The sequence below is a fragment of the Pavona decussata genome, unplaced genomic scaffold (genome assembly GCF_977016875.1).
Source record: "Pavona decussata unplaced genomic scaffold, jaPavDecu1.1 SCAFFOLD_368, whole genome shotgun sequence".
NCBI classification, from domain to species: Eukaryota; Metazoa; Cnidaria; class Anthozoa; order Scleractinia; family Agariciidae; genus Pavona; species Pavona decussata.
In genome coordinates this window covers 95,001-116,641 of record NW_028145744.1, presented here as the reverse complement: position 1 = coordinate 116,641, position 21,641 = coordinate 95,001, and the positions used below count along the sequence as shown (strand labels likewise).

Here is a 21,641-nt window from a genome sequence, read left to right as displayed (position 1 = left end):
GGATTCTTCATCATCAAAAAAACGGAAGATCCGGAAAAGGACCATTTGCCATGACAACGCGGGATTAAAACCAGCTCAAAAGACGGAAAATACAATTGAAAAAATAAATAAATAAATATAATCAGGTTGAAAACGCCATAAGAGAAGAATCTAGCTTAGCAATTGAAAAAAACAGGGGATAAAAAACACGCCTGCTAAGTTACAAATCAACGACTATCAAGGGTCTCAAATTGTTGAGCTGTATAAAAAGGTGTTTACAAAAGTTGTAAACTACTTTCTCCGCGCAGTTTTTTTTTTTTTTTTTTTTTTGGCGTGAAATTTGCACGGAAAACCAACCTTTTTTGACTTCTTCGTGATAGGAAAATCAAAATAGCTCGAACAAAACGGTTAAGTTAGAACGTCATGTACGATAACTGTTGTGTAACGGAAAACCGCTTCTCAAAATCCTTTCCTCCAAAAGCGCTGAAGTGTTGAACCTAAAAACTCCACCCGAAGTGTGGATTTTATGGATTCATGATCCATTTTTGGATGTCATCGAAAAAATGCAAATCTGTCTTTGGATTCAGAAAACCGGATTTGGATTTTTCAAAAAAAAAAAAACCCTTCAAGCCAACGGTTAAACGTTGCGTCTATCTGGCGATTTAGTGATCCTAGCAAACGTATTTCACGTTCGAAACATATTGCACATCAGCTAACAAAGCGGTTGTGTCGTCTGCATACTGTGTGAGCTTGACTTCTTGGTTAGCTTGAATCAGTCGATTCCCTCCTCATAGTGTCGATCTAATTACTGAACTATGGGCTCAATGGCTATCACAAATAGCATCCCTGAAAGAAGGCAACCCTGACGTACTCCACGTTGTAAAAGAAATGTTTTGAGACGTGTTCGTTGTTAAGCACACAGCTCGAAATGCTTTTTTTTTTGTACAATACACCGTCCCACGGACGGTAGTTGAGAACGAACGTTGAAACTTGAAAGGCTCTTATAAATGTTATCTCATTCGACAGAATCAAATGCTTTTCGAAGTCCAAAAATATGGCAATTCCTGAGATTTGAATACTTTTGGTAAATTCCATTATATCTGTTATTTATAACATAGCTAGTAAATTCGTGCAATCAAATTCAATTGCGCGAGCGTGCTTCATATTCCTATTGTGCACGCTGATGACGTCAGCAAACAAATGCCTCGAGAAATCGGTGAGCGACTTTCTCCATTTTGCATTCAAAAACGGGAGAAATCTTCAGCAAAACGTTTAACTACAGATGACAACAAGGGAACCAGCTGATGAAGAAGCTCTTCCCACTTTTTCTTTGGGATTGGAGTTTTTAACTTCCAAAAAAAACCTAAAGAAAAGGAAAAAAGAGAACAAGGCCCGTGACATCGTGTCTCGCAAAACTATTAATTTTCAGGCGCCAATTTTGCTTTCTCAGAGGGAAAAGACACCTTTTCGAAACGAAAGAAAGACTGCTAAGGAAGACTCGATAGTTTCAAAAGGGGAAATTCGATAATTAACGGCGAAGAAATTGTGCTTCAAGGAGATATTGTTGTTTTATCCAGCCGACGATCAGCAAGCGGACATTTCAGATCATTATTTACTGATTATACGCCACGGACTTTCTTGGTAACGTTCGAGTACTTGTGGGAATTCAATTCACAAGAAATTAGAGGTTTTATTGTGAATTTGTACTTAAATACTTTTCCAATTGAAAGCTTCTTCGTATTCCTAACAGTTTTGTTGCGAAATTTTTGAAAACCGTGCACACGGTTCGATAAATTCACTTCAAAATGGACTTGCAGTTCCTTCAAATCACTTGCGCGTTCATCGTCTCGGATTAAAAATTGTACGCCTTTGCTTCTTAGAACAAAGACTTAATTGAATAAATTTTTCATTTAGGGAAGCTTCAGTTGTCTGTTTTCTTTCTATTTTGATTCTTGAGACGTGACAACTGCGTAAATCTTGCGTAAACAAACCGACATGTCCTCGTAAGCGGAAAGAACTCTCCCATGTAACGCGAGGATCAAATTTTCAAGTTTGTTTTTTGAAAAAATTTTAATTGGCAACCAGTGTATTTTATTCCATAATTAGAAACTTTAACTACTGTAGACCAAAGGGGTGTTGCCTTTTTTACCCTGTAAGATGTGTATTTTTACCGAACATGGGGTTGTTTATTACCACTTTGCACATTGGCTGAATGCTTGGGAAACCTCTGGCCAACCTAGAATCAACGGGTTTAAAAACTACCGCGTTGAAAATGTTATAAAACAATTGATTCATGCGTCAGCTGTGCATTCATCGAGATATGAAGCACTTGGGAAGTTTGCAGAGCACTCAAGAAGCTAGAGTTGCTCTCGGCTACGCCTCGAGCAACTCTTACGCATCTTTCGTGCTCTCCAAACTTCCCGCGTGCTTCATATCTCGATAAAGCACGCTGACGCATGAATCAATTGTTAATTGACGAATGCTTCCTCCAATGAATCTCCCTTTGATGTTCTCCGACTGGGAAGGGTGAATTATATATGGTAGCACTTTTTCTAGACGTGTTGCTATTGTCTTAGTAGCGATCTTATAAAGTTAACGATGATAGTCACTTTCTCGACAAAGTAGGTTACCGTAGTAACAGAATAATCCCAAATTTTACCTTGCTCAGATGTAACGTTTTGCAAAATTGAAAAAAATGTGGAGAGGGGTGGATGTTAAGTGCCACCTTAAATTTTCGAAAATTTAGTGCTGGAAACCGGCACTAAACACCTTTTTTAAAGACTTCAGCTTCTGTCTTCTTCATCTCAGTTGAGACATTAAATCAAAGGACACCCACAATACTTTACGAAAAAGTTTTAATACAGTACCTACAGTACTGATTCCGACCTTTTTCAAGATGAAAGAAAAATAAACAAACCTGGAATAATATGAATGATGTGAGACACTTGTAAGTTTCCACCCTTTGTCATCACAGCAGTCCCTGCAGTTTGTTTTCCCAGTTGACTGAGTTCTTGTTGGATCTGTTGACCGCCGGCTCTTAAGATGGCTTTGCTTAAATCTCCAGCATTTTTCATGTCCAAATCGGTGCTGATGATGTTGATAATGGGGTTGTTGGTCTCTTGAGTCAAATCGCCATTTATGACTTCAATACTGAGACCTGTAGTCTTGGTGACACGTGGTCGGGATGTACCTTGATTTGACAACTGAGGGTGTCTCTGATGCTCTTGCTGGAATACCTGTAACATTTGACCTTGGAAAATTACAATCCTGACATTGCGAATGGTTTTAAAATTTGTGCTAAAGTTGCTGAGAGCTTGGAATATCAGACTCGCTGAATCTGTGGCAGACATTCCATAAGCGCCAGTTCCTATTGCGGGAAAAGAAATGGATTGAACGCCTCTTGATTCTGCAAGACGAAGGCACTTTTCCACGCACTGCTGAAGGTGTTGCTTGTTAGACGAATCTGGGATTAGGTGAATGATATGACGTGCTGTGAGACGTGATGTGAGATTCCCGCCACCCGTCATCACCACTGACCCACCAGCTTGCGGTCCCAAACGATCCAACTCATCCTGCACATCGTTACCGCTGGCCTTTTTGACTGCTTCGCTCAACTTCCCCGCGCTGTCCATCTTCAAATCTTTGCCGATGATATTCACAATGGCGTCAGTCTTTTCACTGCACAAGTCTCCTTGCAAAACTTCAATACGCACACGGTCTGCTGCTGGCCTTGCGAGTATGCCTCGTCTGAATTTGGATCGAAAACTGCGGAATGGACTACTCATGGTGATGGCAGGACGGAACCTGTGTTTGGATTGCAAATTAGTCATTTCTTGTCCAAAGGCATTGACCAGGGCCTGATCTTGCTGGTACACCACAAATCGGATGTCTCTCAAGATGGAAGAAGGATTCGCCTGGCAAAAGCTGATGGTTTCTTCCAGCATTATTCTCGATGCATCATTTGGTGGGAAGTTCAAGTTTCCCGTTCCGATGACAGGAAATGCAATGGACGTCTCTCCAAGGTCCTCACCCTTCTGAAGGCATTTCTGAACGATGTCCCGTAAAACCTTAAAGAAAAATATTAAAATTGTAAAACTGGACATTAACTGGACACTGGAATCACTAAATCACTCCAAACACCACATAGGAGAAACAACAGCAGACAGGGGAGTTCAGGTAGGGGTTTTTTTTTTGCATTGAAAACTAGTTGGTATTTTTAATATGAAATAGGAATCGTTTTTTTCCATTCAAATCCTTATAACTTCACCGTTGCGCAATAGTCGCCGTGACGCTCAAATTACAACACTCACGCAAAGGTCACGGTCTATATCTCTCATAGAGATCGGGGTACCTGTGCTTTAACCTAAACCTACGGTGAAAACATTTCAAGAAGAGCAATATGTCACTAATAAAGTTGCTGACAGGCGTGCAATAGAATTAGTCCGTCACCAGAGTGCCACAGTCGCTGTATGAAAGCAGGGCACCCTATTGTCGCTCTCCTTCTTAGGCACGCGCTACTCGCGGCTTGCCGCTTGCTCTTCCAATTTCGTGCTTAGTCAGTTGTTTGCGTTTTTCCCGCGGATTTTCAAAAGAGAGATCAGACCCCTTGCAGTCTATAACCAAGCAAGTTTTCTCCTAGCGGAGTTTATTTGTCCCTTCGCTTCCTTCACTTGCTAGCGTGATGAGTACGCCTTCTGTACGCATAAAAAATCTCTCTTTGTGGGGTACACTATATATATTAGTGATCTATACGGGGAAGGGGAGCGGGGGGAGCCCTTGTAGTATGCGAAAGGCTTGCAAAATTAAAAATAATAATAATTTTGTAGTATTTTAAATAGACGTAGAAGAATCGAGGAAGCATTTCTCACAAAAATTACAAGTTAACGATTACGCTTGCCACCGGAAAAGAAATCTGATTTTGGTTTGGCGTAACTTTAAAGGGGTCTTGCCTCGTTACTTGCCTGTCTTCACATAGGCACTCAATTTCCTGCCAGACTCCAGGAAATTTGGCTAGGAAATTTGGCGGGAAATTCCAAGCTATATCGGGAGCTAGAATCTGCATGCCTTACCTTTGGTACCTCACTTATGTGCCTTTGACCTTCAAATTTATGAGTTGATGATCAAGAAATACAGCCTGGTGTTTACTTTTTGAGCTGACCTTTCCACAGGACTGCTGGAAACTGAAATACTAACATTACCTCTCTTAAAGTAACTTTTGTATTTTAGCTTATTTTTGTTTTGTTATCAATTTGGGCAGTTATCTGAAGTTTTAGGAAAATCCAAGATGGCTACTGTTTGGTAAACCTGGCGTAATTAGACGTCAGCACCTCACGTGCAGATTTTAAAGAAAACATATTTGGACGAAGTATTTGTCCTCCAAGTGCCATTGACATGGATTTAATGTTTTGGGGGTTATGAAGGGGGAATCCACCATCCCCCTCCCCAAGCTACAGAAGAGGAGAAAAATCCCGTCATGCAGGGTTTAAGTTACTTTTAGCTACGGATTTAGTCATTTAGAACACTAAAAAGAGACATATGTTTGTCAAACACTCACTGTTTCACCCTTGCCTCCGTTCCATTTGCTGCAACTGATATGAATCACCTCCTTGCAGGCCAACTTGAACCCAGACGTCACTATTAATTCACCAGTTTTTGGATTTACTAAGGTCTGTCTCATTTTCTCTCCACCCGCATTGATGATCGCTTGAGAGCATGCTCCTTGTGAGCTGACCAGTATGTGAACCTGCAATAACACAGACTTGATCATCAAATATATTGATCTTCATTTTTCTTGTGTCACACCTGAGGCTTAGAGGCTTAAAGTTGTATCTGTGAGCTCTTTGATCACATTAAGCCACATATTTGAGGTAGAGCATTTTTACTGAGCCCTGATTAAACATTGTTTGAAAGATATTATACAAGGGTTAATGGGAGGGAAGCAAAAACAGAAAAATCTTCTTTTTTCCTTCCTGTTAACCCTTATCCCACTTGTCACGTAGATCGCCTTACAACAGAGACGACTCCTTTCTGTTTTCTGCTACCCAGCTATGGAATAATCTGCCTTTAGAACTTAGACTGTCCGCCTCAGTCGGTAATTTTAAGCATAATTATAATCGTCTTGCTTATTTTGGTGTCTCATCTTGTAATCCCTTGTATTATGTTGGTAATCGTTTTGATTCTGTTAATCACTCTCGCTTTAGACGTATAAAAATAGTATTTTTAATCACGACCTTTTCATTAAAAATTGTGTTGTTTCTCCGGCTTGCCCTCACTGCAACCCAGCTGTGGAAGATGTAAAGCAGTATCTTTTGTACTATCCAATGTATGCTGCTTATCGTATTGCTTTATTTACCTCTGCTGCCCACATACTACTGGGAGATAAATGGCTTCTGGCTTAGGACAAGAAAAAGTTTGAATGTTTTCTGTTTGATACTCGGATTTGCAATTTCTGTCGAAAGTTCATTTATTCGACCAAGTTCAGCCATTTATTGCCCATTCATCTCGTTTTTCTTAGTTTAGCTTTGTAGTTTTGTTTTCTTAACTTGAACTCGTGTTAGCCCTATAAATTAATCTGCCTCTGCTGTGTGTTTAAGTGGGTTTGTTGATCTGACGTACGCTCTCTCGATGAGCCTTTAGTTGCACTTAGAGCAAATGTCATGTTCAAATATTGATTAAATAAAAAAAAACAGAGACGACTGAGGAAAGATCAGTCGATTTCATACGAGTATGACGGACGAACGAATATCTAGCGAGCGCTATGTCAAGCTCCATAATTTTCAACGGCCAAATCCATACAAATGTAATGACTGAACAGATTTACTAATTGCTCTCAAGCCAGAACCTTAGCAATCACATCCAGCCAATTTTAGCAATTGAATACGACATGAACAAATCTACGTTATTCGTAAATAATAACAGATAATACAGCTTTAATTCCTATGAAAAAAGTCTTGTAATTTAATATAAACTCTGTTGTTTTTTAGCCAATTTGTAATAAAACGCAATGAAGCGTTTGGAACTCTAAGCAAAACCGCAGTGGAAACTATGTCACCAGTGCCAAACGTGGGAAAACATGCACCCGCTCCCAAGGGTATTTAATTGGGGTGTTCGATTGGTTAAGGTTTGTTCCTGATCTGAAAGTATAAAAGAGCATGTCTTCCCTGATTGGTTGATGTGTACTGTATGAAGCCTAGTAACGAGTTTCAGTGTTCATCACTTCAAAGCCAAAAGAATTAATTAATTGCTTGGACAATCAGGCCCCGGTGAAAGCCTTCAATATCCACGCAAGGTCAACAAATTAGGATATTATTAACTTAAACTTGCCTTCTCAGTCTGGATGTATCCAGCTCGCCACGATAGTTTCTGTCCATTTGTTGTGACAAAGGAAAAGGGGTCAGTTTTAAGTGGAACTGCTTCTTCCTCTTCCCCCTCTTCCTCCTCCTCTTCCTCCTCCTCCTCATCATCATCATCATCATTACTGCTTGTAGCATCAGATTTCATAGCTTCTTTTCCATCTCGCGTGGACATGTCATGTCGCTCCTTGTCAAAGCTAGTCTGGACTTGGATTGCGCATGCGTGGTCCTTTTCCGCCGATTTTACCAGACGATCGCCTTTCCCGCTGGAGAAGAATTTCCTCAGACCCGGTCGTTTTATTTCAAACTTCGTTGAATTGATACCAGCTACAAGAATGTCAAGTTTTCTTCTTGCACGTTCAAGCCCATCTTTTTTGCCAGAAATGACAAAATCGTCATCACCTTTTCCCTTCTGAATCTTGATTTCAAAATCTGCAAGTTGAGTTTCAATGGAGTGCAAGTCTTCCTGACGAAGCTCATTGAGATACCTTATGAAAAGTTTAGAAGAACAAGCAAATCGCTCCGTTAGAATGCAGTTTTTTTCTAAGTAAGCTTCCAGCTTCTTCCGCGCTTTCATCACGTCTTCGCGAAACCCAGCAACGAAGGTATCGCCCCAGTTATTCCGATACACACGAATACCCTCTTCCGTGTTAAGTGCATCGCACAGTTGACGCCATTCACGCGTTTTCAGTACATAATGGCTCATCTGATCCACGCGAACTTTCTCCTCTAACGTTAACTTGCTCACAAGACTCGCGGCCTTGTCCGCTTGCGCAGCTGACGTCCCCACAATCTGAGCTTTATCAGTTGCGAAGACAGCTTCAACTTTGTTATTTTCCAGCTCACATTTCACTCTCTGTAGACCCTTGTCTGTGCCTAGCACCTCTAAGATGTTCTTTGATACATTTAATTTCTTTTCCACCATCTCCATTTCCAGTTTGCGGAACTGCCCCGTCGCTTCATTGAACTGTGGCTGCGGTCCTTCAAAATAGATTTCCTCGGCTTCAGTGTCGAACTTTATCTCCAGTTCCTTGTTATCCTGTTGAAGCTTCTCTGCAAACTTTATCTTCTGTAACAAAATCAAGCGTTCTTTTGGAGTGGTTTTCGTCCACTTCCGATACGTTTTTCTGGTTTCTTGACGGTACATCTCCTCTAATTTTGCTTTTAACTGATCTTCATATTTTTTAGCATCTGGACTGAGGGAAACAATTCTTGCAACAAGAGAATCATCGATAGGTTTGACCAACGGTGGATCAATTCCAAAGCATGCGCGAATGTTAGGTAACTGAATCTTCACGGCTCCCCAGAAATCTTTGTTAACCTCGACATCACACGTCGTAAATTTACCAAGGTAGTTTTGGACTTCTTCAATGCACTCCGACTGCCAACAATTGCTTTCGTCTTCTCCACGATACACTATAACAGCCGTTTTACTGTTTGGCTTCCAGTTTATTTCACTCTTCTTCGCAGCCAGTGCCTGTTTTAGTTGATCATGTCGTGATGTAGTTGTAACGAATTCCATTACATCCGGGTCCACAGCCATGTGCAGTTGCCGTGTTTTAGGTTCAGACCGCTGACTCCCTGGAGCTTTATTTGTGGCGTCTGCAGTTGCTTCTAGGCCACTTGAGTTATCGTCTTCGTTGTCGTCTTCTAGAGACTCCTGGAAGATTCTGAGCGAAAGCTGAGCTTTATCCAGGACATGTGGTTTTTCTTGCTGTCTGGCTAGGACTCTTTCCATATCTGAGAACGAAATAAAGAATGGTTCTAAGTGTCATGTTTGTCTTTGGAAGAGGGTGCCTAGATAACAGGTTCTACGTACACCGGCGAATCCCCTAGTATAAGTCGTAAGACCATTACAATCTCGAAAAGTCCTTCAAGGAGGACAATGTGTTGCATAAAAATTGACTGAAAAGAGCAACATGCGCTGTACAAAATTGATCAGTCATTTAAGGTTTCATTTCTCCAAAGATGACGCTGTGCGAGAGTAATAAACTTAGCCCTCGCCCCATAGTCGTTGTTGTTATGTGACGTTGATCTCGAGCGCTCTAGTTTCCAAATAAGGCAATGAAATGTGAGCGAGAAATTGTACGGTGAATTGTGAGTTTTTACAACGAACCAGTTTATGTGAGTTTGCCGATTAAAAGCTGAGTAAAACACAACGCAATCGAGTGAGTTTATAGTTTACCGATAGGGTTTTCGGTATACTTTTGGTGCCGGGACCAGGATACACTGTAGAAGCGTCGAGAAGCTAGTGGAACCGAGAGATAAACAAGAAACTACGCCGTCGATCGCGAGTGGAGAGATTGTAAATCATGTAGGAGGCGAATTTGGAAGACACCGAGAAAAATTTACTTGCGAAGTCGAGAAAGAAATCGAGAAACTAAAATATTACCTGGAAGAGTCCGACGAGATAATGGAAGAAGGGAATTTTGTAGAGATTGAAGTCACCCATAACCGAACGACAGCAATACACGACAAGCTATGTAATCTCATCGCCCATGTGCAAGAACTCAAGATCGAGCGAGGGATTTAAATCGCGAGAGCTATTCGTCAGTGGAAAAAAGATACGAAAGAAAGATACGCACCGTGGACACTACAGATAAGAAAGATCGAAAACGCCATCAGTTAGAGACGAAAGGAAATCAAAAACGAAATTGACCGAAAGAAAGCCCACGAACAGAGTGTGAGAAATTGAGGCCGTCGAGAAGCGTTGCGTGACAAAGAGGGGGAAATGTGGGAAGAAAAGTTTCACGCCGAGTTGAAGATGACTGAGAAGAAAATCGAATTAGAGAGAACCGCTAAAGCAAGCCTAGCGAAACTTCCCAGTTAAAGATAACCCCGTTTAAAGGCACCGCCGCGGATTGGGTAAGGTTTGAAAACATGCTCCTTACGCAAATTAACAGCAGACTAATTTCTGACGAAGAGAGGTTTGGCTATCTCCTCAAGTCTGTCGGGCCGAAAGTGAGAGAAAGAATAGCAAATCTAAAACCGTGTGGGAGCGGCTTAAGTAGAAGTACAGGCAAATCAAAGTAGTGGTGAACGCACACATGGATGAAATCATCAATTTAACTCCAGTGAGGGGGTCAAATTACAGCAAGGTACAGGAGTTCTACGAGAAGCTCGGTAAGAACTTCGATGCACTCCAAACGCTAGAAGAAGGTGAAAAGCTTCACGGGTTTGTTATGGCTACGCTTAATAAGTTGCCCCAAGTCAAACCTGACCTGGTGAGGGTGGATGAGAATTGGGAGGATTGGTCCATGGAAGATCTGACTGATGCCCTGCAGGAGTGGCTTAGAAGAAACAACACAGAGACTAGCACTCAACAGCACAAGAAGTCTGAGAAGCACTTGTTCACTCTGAAGGGAGAAAAACCAACACCATATTGTCTTTTCTGTAGAAAGCAAGACCATTGGAGAGCAGTTGCATGTGTACCGTAGTAACAGAGTTAGTGGACAGGAGGAAGTCCTTCATGGATCACAGCTTTTGTTTTAACTGTGGACGTTTGGGTCACAGAGCAGAGCAGTGCCGTAGGCGAGGGTACCTGAGGTGCAACTACAAGCATCATACGAGCATATGTGATACGCGAGAGAGAGCAAGCAGCATGCAGAATGAAGTGTCACAAACCAGCAGTCCAACTGAAGTGTTATTGACAGACTACACTACTTATGCAGAGGAGAAAGTTCTACCTGCCATAATTCCTGTTTGTGTTCAAGGAAAGATTCTCTGGGCTTACTTGGACACAGGATCAGGTCTCAACTTCATATCGAGAGAGGCGGTGAAGAAATTAAAGCTAAAGCTAGCCCGCCGCTTGTCCCCCGAGATCGTGACAGTGAATGGAAGTAAAGTCCAGTCCATGCCAATATTTCATACTAGTATTGTCTCTCTAGACAGGAAAGCATGTGAAGAAATTGAACTGACTGGTTCCAGGTTAGCTGACTTTACCAATGTGAGAAGGCCAGACATGAACCAGCTGAAAGTCAAGTACTCACACACACACACACACACACACACACACACATACTCACCTTTGGCAACTTGTGAGGTCTGTGTTTCCATACACCTCTTATGAGGACCCCCCTTTCTATTGGAGGTATGAAAAAAAAAATATGGATGTTTGGTAGCTTATTTGCCCATCTCTTTAAACACTTGATTAGACTTTAGGAAATTTCAATTTTTTTTGTGGGGTCTTTGTTATGAGGACCTGCCCAATACTCAACTTTGAATACTTATGGGTACTACTTGCCATACAATTCTTATGGGGACATACTCACCTAACTTGTGAGGTCTGTGTTTCCATAGTGATACCCTACTTGCGAGGACCACCTCTTCTGATGCAGAAGAAGAAGAAGAAGAAGAAGAAGAAGAAGAAGAAGAAGAAGAAGAAGAAGAAGAAGAAGAAGAAGAAGAAGAAGAAGAAGAAGAAGAAGAAGAAGAAGAAGAAGAAGAAGAAGAAGAAGAAGAAGAAGAAGAAGAAGAAGAAGAAGAAGAAGAAGAAGAAGAAGAAGAAGAAGAAGAAGAAGAAGAAGAAGAAGAAGAAGAAGAAGAAGAAGAAGAAGAAGAAGAAGAAGAAGAAGAAGAAGAAGAAGAAGAAGAAGAAGAAGAAGAAGAAGAAGAAGAAGAAGAAGAAGAAGAAGAAGAAGAAGAAGAAGAAGAAGAAGAAGAAGAAGAAGAAGAAGAAGAAGAAGAAGAAGAAGAAGAAGAAGAAGAAGAAGAAGAAGAAGAAGAAGAAGAAGAAGAAGAAGAAGAAGAAGAAGAAGAAGAAGAAGAAGAAGAAGAAGAAGAAGAAGAAGAAGAAGAAGAAGAAGAAGAAGAAGAAGAAGAAGAAGAAGAAGGCTGTTTGGTTGCTTGTTTGTTACAAGTCAAGACATTTGCTTCCTGGGGTTTCATTAACTCCCCTCTGACTACTTAACGGGAATTTTAATTCTTGCTAAACTTATGGGGACATGATAGTACACGACTACTTATGGGGACTACTTGCCGAACTTATGGGGACATGATACTTACACAACTACTTATGGGGACTACTTGCCAAACTTATGGGGACATGATACTTACACGACTACTTATGGAGACTACTTGCCAAACTTATAAGAGGACGTGCCAATAAACAACTACTTCTACTAATGGGATTATTTGCCATAGCTGAGCTATTGATTTTCTTCATTGAAGGGCACGTGTTTGCATGGAAACCAACCTATATTGTCTCTTTGTGTCTGTTTGAAAGGCCAATAAGGTTGAAGATGATACCAAGGTTCTGATATTATGCAATTGTATGATTTTTCACTCTATTTCAGCCACATCCCATCTCATAATCACAAGAAATCTGATTATCTGAACAAAATAACAAAAAAATGCTACATTTAGTTTGCATTGGAAACATCGACACTTGATTTTGAACACATGAGGAGCACAATAATAATAGACTGTTGGGTCAAAGGGGGGAGGAAGATGCATTACAAATATAGGGACCATGGAATAAACTAATATTGGAAAGAGTGATATACTTACTGACAATAATAATAATAATAATGATGATGATGATGATGATCATAATTACCTATCACTGGATGAGGCTGAGTATGACCCGAAGAATTATAAAGATTGAGGAGTTTTCCAGTACAAATCCTTCTAATCTTACTTTTGAGATATATGGATAAAAATTTACGGGTAATTAACCTACTTTAAATATGCTCTCTCAGTTCCTAAGACCTTGTAACAAAACTTTCCAAAGGAAAACTGTTTTTGATCGGAAAGTTGATCATGTGACCAGCTACTGCAAAAGGCCTGTTAGTGACAATTTATACTTTCTTATAGCTGCCTTAGCACATTCCTTCACTTCAAATCGACTGTCCGCCCAGCCCTAGCTTCGCGAGGTTTTGAGAGTCACGTATTTGTAGTATATTTTAAACTTTAAAAAGATTAGGTTTTAAGATTCTTGGAAAAAGGAAAACTGTAATACATTTGGTTGAAACACCAATTTGTTTATGAGAGAATTTCTAAAGACTTTATATCTGAACAAAAAAAGCAATGAGATAGGATCCCCTTTCCTACAGTGTGCACGGCCGGTGAGACCAGTTCCTAGACGCTGCCTTCCTTTGAGACCATCATAGGTAATCCAATGTGGATCATCAGAGGCGCGCAGCCTGTCATGGGAGAATTTTGGGGGGCTTTGGTAGAATCTAATATGGCGGCCAAGCTCTTTCTGGAAAATTCTCCTTCTGATCAAATAAGCCAGTTTTTCGAGGAGTACATGTCTTGTACAGAAAACGGCACGGAGTTGCGGGATATTTCACGCTTTTTTGCTGAGTTCGAAGCAGCAGTAGGAGTCATCGAAGAGAAATACAACGTTTAGTGGTCGAAATCCAGACTTGCAAAAGTTGATTCCCATCCAAGGAATGGTCAAAAAGGACAATGAAAAAGCTTCACGAAAAGGTAATTAGAAGACTGCGCTCAAAACCAACTTTAGCGACACCATGGAGAGGAGATTTCACTATGAACATTTCCTGAGAAGTTTTTGATTTGATTTAACATAAAATTGTTAAGTCCAACATTATTAAACAACTTTGGCCATCAGTCAAGAGAAAAAACCAGCCTGTACTGACATTGGAATCACGGACAGGAAAAAGGCAGTATTTTGTTTTTAACAAAATGAATCAAGGTGGTATTCTTATTAGCCGTAATCACCTCTTAAAGAAGTGTTTGGGAAACTGTGCTGGCGGTGTTCATGCAGTTGAGAGATGTGAAGTGGTTGTTTGCAGGGAAATACCGATGAGATTTAAATATCATCACAGCACAGAAGTTTTGTCTTTCATTATGGTAATTGGAATTCGGCGTTCCACAACACTTATTAATGGGTACAATACAAGCAATTATGACTTGCTACCAAAATCAGTTATCTGCATGGAGCATTTGCTTTATAGCCTGTGAACAGGCTCCCAAGTGGGGTATAGGGTGAAAAGAAAAATCGGCGAGCCGGGCAGGCGGAGCACGGTATGGGGCGAGGAAGAGCTCGATTTTCATCTTCGCCATAGACCCCACTTGGGAGCCTGTTCACAGGTTATTGCTTTAGAATCCAGGAATTATTTCTTAGTGCTGAGGAACATCCCTGCAGTTCCAATATCCATAATGAAATGGTGAAGTAACTGAAGAACTGAAAGTGGCACTATCTTAAACCATACAACTTCTTTTTATGTTTTGCACAGTTCAATAACCTGATCGTCACCCTTTTTTCAGGGAACTGTATTAAAAATAAACATAACATATCAATGCCTGGGGATGGTCTTGTTACTTATCTCATGACAGAGGCAGCTATTCTTTGACCTCCATCTCTTTCTCCTTCCCATTGGGTTTCATTGCAGATTTTGCATTTTCAAAGTTAGGTTTTCTCAGAGTAGGTCATGTTTAGTTTACAGAGTACCATAACACTCTGGGGCCAACCCACCACTAAAAGCTGAAAGATTCGAGGTTGTGGTAACAGAATTCAGCCCAATGAGATTTAAATATCTTAAGAACTGAAAAATCTGTCCGTGAGTTTTCATTACAGCTACTGGAATTGACTGAAATTGACTGAAATTGTACTGTTGCATTCAATGGGGGATCAGATTGCAACAATACGCTGTCTCAGTACACTCAGTCTTGATTATTACAGTTTTTTCATGGTCATACCGTTGAGCTTTTGATGTGCAGGAGTATGTAGGAAGAAGTTCTCTGTCATCGTGGTTCCAGTTGCTATTACAATTTAATTAATTGTGAATGTTCCACTGCAGGAGACTAACATTATTGTCTAATATAAATACATTGTATGAACAGATTTTATGTTCCAACATCCATAACATATGTTCCCCTGTTAAGAAAAGTTTTATTTACAGTTGACGACCCTACACTTAGACAACAGAAGATCCATAACCAGGATTCACAGTAAAAAAAAGTAAATGTTCTCTGGTGAAAACATTTGTACAAAAAAACTAAGCTTTGAACAACTTGTAACTTTTCTGCCCCATTGTCCAATGGGCCCAAATTGTTAAATTCTGCTTTAAAAAAAATTCAAAAATATAAGTTTAGAGAAAAATTTAGTCATGTTGCCCACTCCAATATTAAAGGGGTAGGATACATGAGCAGTCATGACACCTGCATGTTGTAGTTTAAATCTGTCATGATCAGATTTTTGTATTTCCAATTTTATGCTGGGAGGTTTCAATTTCAGAGATGCAATTATGACCAGGCTGATTACCGAAGTTTGTGCCGTGTTGCATTAAACTATGGGCACTCCCTTCTAATATCACAGCAAGCTGGCAAAATGCACTGCTTCCATTGTTTTTAAAACCACACCCATTTTAAATTCTTGTGCAAAAAATACAAAATGTATGTTTAGAGAAAAAAGTCTTGTTGCCAACTACAACATTAAGGGGGTAGGATACATGAGCAGTCATGACACCTGCATGTTGTAGTTCAAATCTTTCAAAATCAGATTTTTTTTAATTTTCTAATTTTTTGCTGGGAGGTTTCAATTTCAGAAATGCAATTATGACCAGGCTGATTATTGAAGTTTGTGCCGTGTTGCGTAAAACTATGGGCACTCCCTTCCAACATCACAGTAAGCTGGTAAAATGAACCGCTTCCATACCCATTTTTAACTCGTAAATGCGAGCATGCACAATGAACGAGTGATAGCAATGGTGGGTTTTTCACTTGGTTGGTTGGCTGATTCGGTTGTTGACTTTCAGGCATGCGCAGTGAAAGTGCGGTGTCTTGAATTCAATCAGTGAAGTGTCGGCATGAACTTTGAATAAAAAAAGAAGTGAAAATTTGTTTCACAGCACGTCAGAATAATCTTATTCAATCTATAGATAAAAATTTGACAATTATTTTAGTGCAAGAATGGAGATTTTTCATTTAATATGAGCAAAGTTATAAGTTTTCTCGTTTTTCCACAAAGTGCGGTGTCTTAAATAGAATGAGTGAAGTGTCGGCATGAACTTTGAATAAAAAACACGTGAAAATTTGTTCCAAGGCGCATCAGAATAACCTTATACAATATGTAGGGAATAAGTTTATAATCAATTTTATAGTACATGTATGGTTATTTCTCGTTACATGATCAGCCAAAGATATGACTTCTTTTAGCTTTCAAGGTAGTGTATGTAGCCATCTTAATTTCAATTAAAATACTGATGTGTCATCTACATTCACGAGTTGGCTCACAGGAGACTTTGATTTAAAGATAAATTATTTCAAATGTTGTTAACACTTTGATAATCTGATCAATTTACATGATTTTGAGGACACCACAGTGGTTTTCTATGGATATTTTAAAACCAAAACGAGTCTTTGACATGTTTATTAAACCTGCTGTTACAATTACACTGTAATGGTATGTCTAGAGTTAAACGACTGGAAATGTTTAATAGTTGGTGTTGTGGAATACCAAATTGGCATAAGCTTCAGCAGAACAAAATTACACCGATTGCTAATCATGTAGCAACTTCATTTTGAAACCCGAACTAGAAGCAACTGTAATACATGTAGCTTGTTTAGCAGACAGAGATACACAGAAGGTTTTGTTTTCTGGATTTGTCCTACCACCGAGCAGCAATTCTTAGTGATTTTTGTCAAGCAGCTGCAATACCGATTTGATAAATTTTGGAAGCTGCAAATGCAAATTTTCTGTAAAATCATATACCGGCCGCCTTGAATGAACCTCTACATGGTTCATAAAGAGAGAGCTGACGCTTCGGTGAAAGCTACCAATTGTAACCTTAAGTATCATTATTGGCTAATGGCTGCGCTGGTCACTTAGGAGAAAAGGGCCAGTTGGTTATTCAAAACAGTGGTGCCATCGCTTAGGGTAGATGTCACTTAAAGGATCTTTTTAACACAGGGCTTATAATAAGTCACAGATTTCACAATGATGGTCACTTTTAGGAGTGGTCACAAACAGAGCTTTGTGTAGTTCTGTAGTGGCAAAGTCATGCTGCTCACATACATAATAATTTTTAGGTCAACTTACTCTAAGAGCTCTGAACTCCACAGTCTTGATATGGAATCACATCCTCAACATGAATACTGTTATTTGGATCCTTGGAACAAACTTTCTTTTTAGCAAGCAATTGAGGCTCTAAAAAGAGATAGAGAATCACACTGGAAATTAACTTACCCTATAAATCCCCCTACTGGGTGGGGAATTGCAGAAAAACAACTCATGCTTATATGCATCTCATGAATAAACAAGAAAATAACAGTAGAGCATATCTTGTTATGTTCTTCTTACATGTAAGCACAGAATCAATTTTCCACAATCCCACACCTCCATCTCTTAGGGACTTGACCAATTACAAAAGAAAAAAAAAAAAAGAAACCTTACTAGAGACCCAATAAATTTTTAATAACGATTAGGCTTACAAGCTAGGTGACATAACTGGGTCTGCGAAATCTGCGAGCCAGCGAGCCATGCGAGCCACCGTGCGAGCCATGCGAGTCACGTGAGTCATGCGAGCCACAGTGCAAATGTTAAGAATTTTTATTTGTTTTATTTACATTCGCGTGAGAAAATTTTGGACGAATTTTTTTCTTTGTTTTTTTGTTTTTGTTTTTTTTTCGTTTTTGTTATAATTTTGGAGAGAATTTTGCCTATTCAAAATCGCCCAAGATGCGCAAAAAAATAAAAACAATATGCAAAAATTTATTAAGGTTCAAGACTTCAGAAAAAAAATCCAAGAAAAACATACGGCTGCACCGCTACTCGAATAGGTATCTATTGATACATGTCATTCATTGATATCCACGTGGAACTTCATTCAAAAAAAAAAACAAAAGAACAGCACTTCGAACTCCGTGTGTTGGCGTCAAGAATGGTGAGTAAATCGCGCCATTTTAACAGGTTTGGTCTTTAGTCGAGAATCGGAGTTATCAGCACTCTGTCGGTTGGCTGACTGCTGCATGTGGTTGTCCTTTCCCATAGACAAGTCTTTCTTCAAAACTCGCCACTAGAGTGGCAGAGGCTGGTTTCGAGATAGCATTCGACCCACCAGCTGACAGCAAATGCTTCTGTTACGCTGCCTTTTTTCAAATTGAATTTAGTGCGACAATATTGACTTTACTCATCTTTGAGTACTCATTTATCATACCTTACAAGTTTGGAATGACACTGACAATCAGCCCTGACATGTCAATTACAGTCAACCCAGGTCACGCGTGAACAGTATTTCCAAGAATGAAATGAACATTCGAATTTCTCTTTGTAATGCCCGACGTGTGAATGGAATGTTGGACATTTCTCTGGAAATCGTTCCGAAAAAGATGCATTAACTGAAAAAAAAAAAAAAAAAAAAAAGATTCAAAATACTTGGGAAACAATTGTTATTCTTGAAATATTCAATTTTGCAGTGTAAAGAAAAATTCATAGCTTTATACCGTCAACAAGCTAGGGAAATTTATACGGGAACTCTGAAATCTCGTTGGCGACTTTCAAAACTGACATGTAAATTTCAAAACTCCGTTCAAATTTCAAAAATATCGTTCACGCGTGACCTGGGTTGACTGTAACAAAAAGTATCATGGTTTGCGTTGTCCCACTGTAAGAATTAAATATTGCGATGTTATTCATCTTGTTCTGATGCTCTTGTTCTTGTTCTTATGTGAATGTAAATAAAACAAATAAAAATTCTTAACATTTATACTGTAACTCGCATGACTCGCGTGACTCGCATGGCTCGCACGGCTCGCATGGCTCGCACGGCTCGCACGGCTCACACCTTGGCTCGCATGGCTCGCAGATTTTTATCACTCGACATAACTTATTCAACACATTCCACCATTAGCTATTAGCAATGTAAGTAAACAAACCACTGCCATAACTTACACTCTTTATTCTTCAAACCTTATTAACATTATAATAACTTCCACTTGGCATCACTTGACACGCATTTAAAAACCATCCCACAGGAATTCTTCATATATTGACAACTTACAGTGTAGGTCCAGTAGTTAGAAGTTACATTGTCTTATTCCAGACATGTAAAATCAGCTAGATCAAGAGGATTGTCACCTCCAAACAACTTATTAAATATTTTTTTATTATATTATATAACTACTACTGCGAGACTGGGGGTAAAATAAAACTGTGCTCTGCATGCATGTCTAATTCGGAGACTCAGGACCCCATACCAAAGAAAAACATTTTAGATGAACTGATGTGCTCATTTCCCTACCATGTGATGTCACAAAAACCAGAGACATAATTGAACCTTTTAAGTGGTGGATATATGATATTAAAACTGGCATGTACATTTTTAAAAGTGCACTTGAATTCTAATTTAAGCATGCCTTTATAATCCATACCTATTGAGCACGCACCTATTCCAGGGATGGAACAGCTTAGAAGAGCAGGATAAGTGGAACTTGCAGAATAATAATTTATCTCAGATTGAGAATCTTCACTTTCATACCCACACTGGCACTATCAGAAACAAGATCCTATCAAAAACCAATTAAAACAAACATTGTCAACATACATGGCACTGTAAAGATGGTGGGTTTGATGGTTGGGCTTGATAGAGTTTCTGCCTCTCTCATTCAGTATTTCTCTTGAACATTTCGCCTTCAGTCAGCTTCAAAAGGCTAAGCACAAGATTTTAAAGAGATCTACATGTATAAAATATTTGATACATGTTACAATGCATCAACAATCTCGGGGACAATCTGGCTTTTTAATACCAATTCACTAAAGCACTTAAATCTGAAAATGTTACAAAATGACAGTAGACACTGCCCTTACCAGATCATTAAAAAAGCCATGCATTTTCCTTTCCTTGAATTTGACTCCTAAACTTTGTTTCTGAAGAAAGATATGGTAATTAATATCAGTGTAATTCCTTTTTGTTTCATGTCATTTGATGTTTGTTTGTTTGTTTGTTTGATGTCGTTTGTTTCATTTAATGTCGTACCTGAGGATTGCTGAGAACAACACAGTCAAGGTCTTTTTCCATATCAAATCAACCGTGATCATTTGGATTGCTTTCTTTTATTTAATCCCTTCAAAGTTAGAGTTTTTTTTTTTGAGGTTCTACCACAGTACGTACCATCAAATGCTGCTCTTTGCAACTGGATTCCAGGGATTTTAACCTGAAATATGCATACTGGCAGCTGCATGCGATGCATTTGGCGTAGTTACTAAAACAAGGAATGACCTAAAATGATCTAAAATAAGTCCAAAATATCTTAAAATGATCTGAATGAAATGAAACCAAGATAAAATGAATAAAATTACAGAATTACAGAACTGAGTGCTTACCATTAACTAAAGGCTGATATCAGGAAGCTGCTGTGAACTGCCGGAAAGACCGAAGAAGACTTGAAAAGTGCCAATGGTTGCACGTAAGCAGATTTGATGACAAAGTCGTGTAAACAAACTGCACTAGAGTGAATCTTTATTTTTTTTGGTCGGTCTGAAAGACCCAAAAATATCGGCACTGACCAATTTTTTCAGGTTCGTTTTCCGGTCGCACATTAAAAGCCACACGACAAGGCTAAATTCTTGTGTAAACACTGATAAAACGCTTTTGTAAACAATGTAAAGGCATATCTGTGCAGCAATTTCCTTAATGCACTAGTCAATTAAACCCCCCCCCCCCCCCCCGGACCCGGGACAGATAGGGGGATAATAGGGGCATATAAGCACTTTTGATCAGAGATCTGTCCCCTGGGGGTGGTAGATAAGATGTGTTTTGCTTCTTTACAGTGTCCCCACCTCGGGGTCAGTCAGGGAGATTTGACTGTGGTTGACTCAGGTACTGAAGTTCTTCGCGAAGTTAATCAACTGCACGTTGTCATTTTCGCGCCATCCATATTGGCTGATTATTGGCGAAATGCTTCGCAAAATTTGGTTTAAAGACAATTCAAAAGAAAGAAGAAAATTCATTCCAGTTCTATGCAAAACTCTGCCTACAAACCCATGGTGCAGCCATGGGTACAAAAATGGCAGTCGCCTTTGCGGAGATTTTAAAAACAGAGATTTTAAAACCGCTCATTTGGAAACGATATATAGACGACATATTTTCCCTCTGGACTTTAAGGAGAGGAGATAATGCAGTTCATTGAGCAACTAAGCAAACGAAACCACCCCACAATTAAATTTACGGCTGAAATTTCAGAAACAGAAACATTTCTGGATACAAACATTTATAAGGTGAAAGATTCAGAAGCAATTCAGTTCTTGATGTGCGTCACACTTCAAACCTACTGAAACATTTCAATATACGCACCTCTCTTCGTGCCACCCCAGGGGTCAAAAAAGGCTTCATCAAAGGTGAAGCA

General features: G+C 39.6%; 2 protein-coding genes and 1 pseudogene across 11 annotated transcripts in view; 1 reads left to right on the top strand and 2 right to left on the bottom strand.

The window, feature by feature from the left end:
• LOC146452434 (protein mono-ADP-ribosyltransferase PARP14-like) overlaps positions 1-21,641 on the bottom strand; it is a 106,492-nt gene that overhangs the window by 12,008 nt on the left and 72,843 nt on the right. Inside the window, exons 5-7 of the mRNA XM_085097827.1 lie at positions 7,303-9,071; positions 5,534-5,722; positions 2,897-4,046 (exon numbers count right to left, since the gene is read on the bottom strand). Coding sequence (XP_084953953.1) covers positions 2,897-4,046; positions 5,534-5,722; positions 7,303-9,071 — 3,108 coding nt within the window. The remainder of the gene's footprint in view (positions 1-2,896; positions 4,047-5,533; positions 5,723-7,302; positions 9,072-21,641) is intronic.
• Positions 11,185-21,641, top strand: part of LOC146452436 (uncharacterized) — a 73,666-nt pseudogene continuing 63,209 nt past the window's right edge.
• LOC146452441 (uncharacterized) overlaps positions 11,321-21,641 on the bottom strand; it is a 14,383-nt gene continuing 4,062 nt past the window's right edge. The window contains exons 1-6 of one of the 10 annotated variants that reach the window (XR_014859738.1): positions 20,408-21,641; positions 20,104-20,163; positions 19,668-19,785; positions 17,338-17,445; positions 11,603-11,659; positions 11,321-11,412 (exon numbers count right to left, since the gene is read on the bottom strand). The exon at positions 20,408-21,641 is cut by the window's right edge and continues 860 nt beyond it. Coding sequence is in view for 2 of the 10 variants with exons in the window: in XM_085097843.1 (XP_084953969.1) it covers positions 17,339-17,445; positions 19,668-19,785; positions 20,104-20,163 (285 nt within the window). In the remaining 8 variants the exon portion in view is untranslated. The other 9 variants (XR_014859736.1, XR_014859737.1, XR_014859739.1 and 6 more) reach the window with 9 other exon arrangements.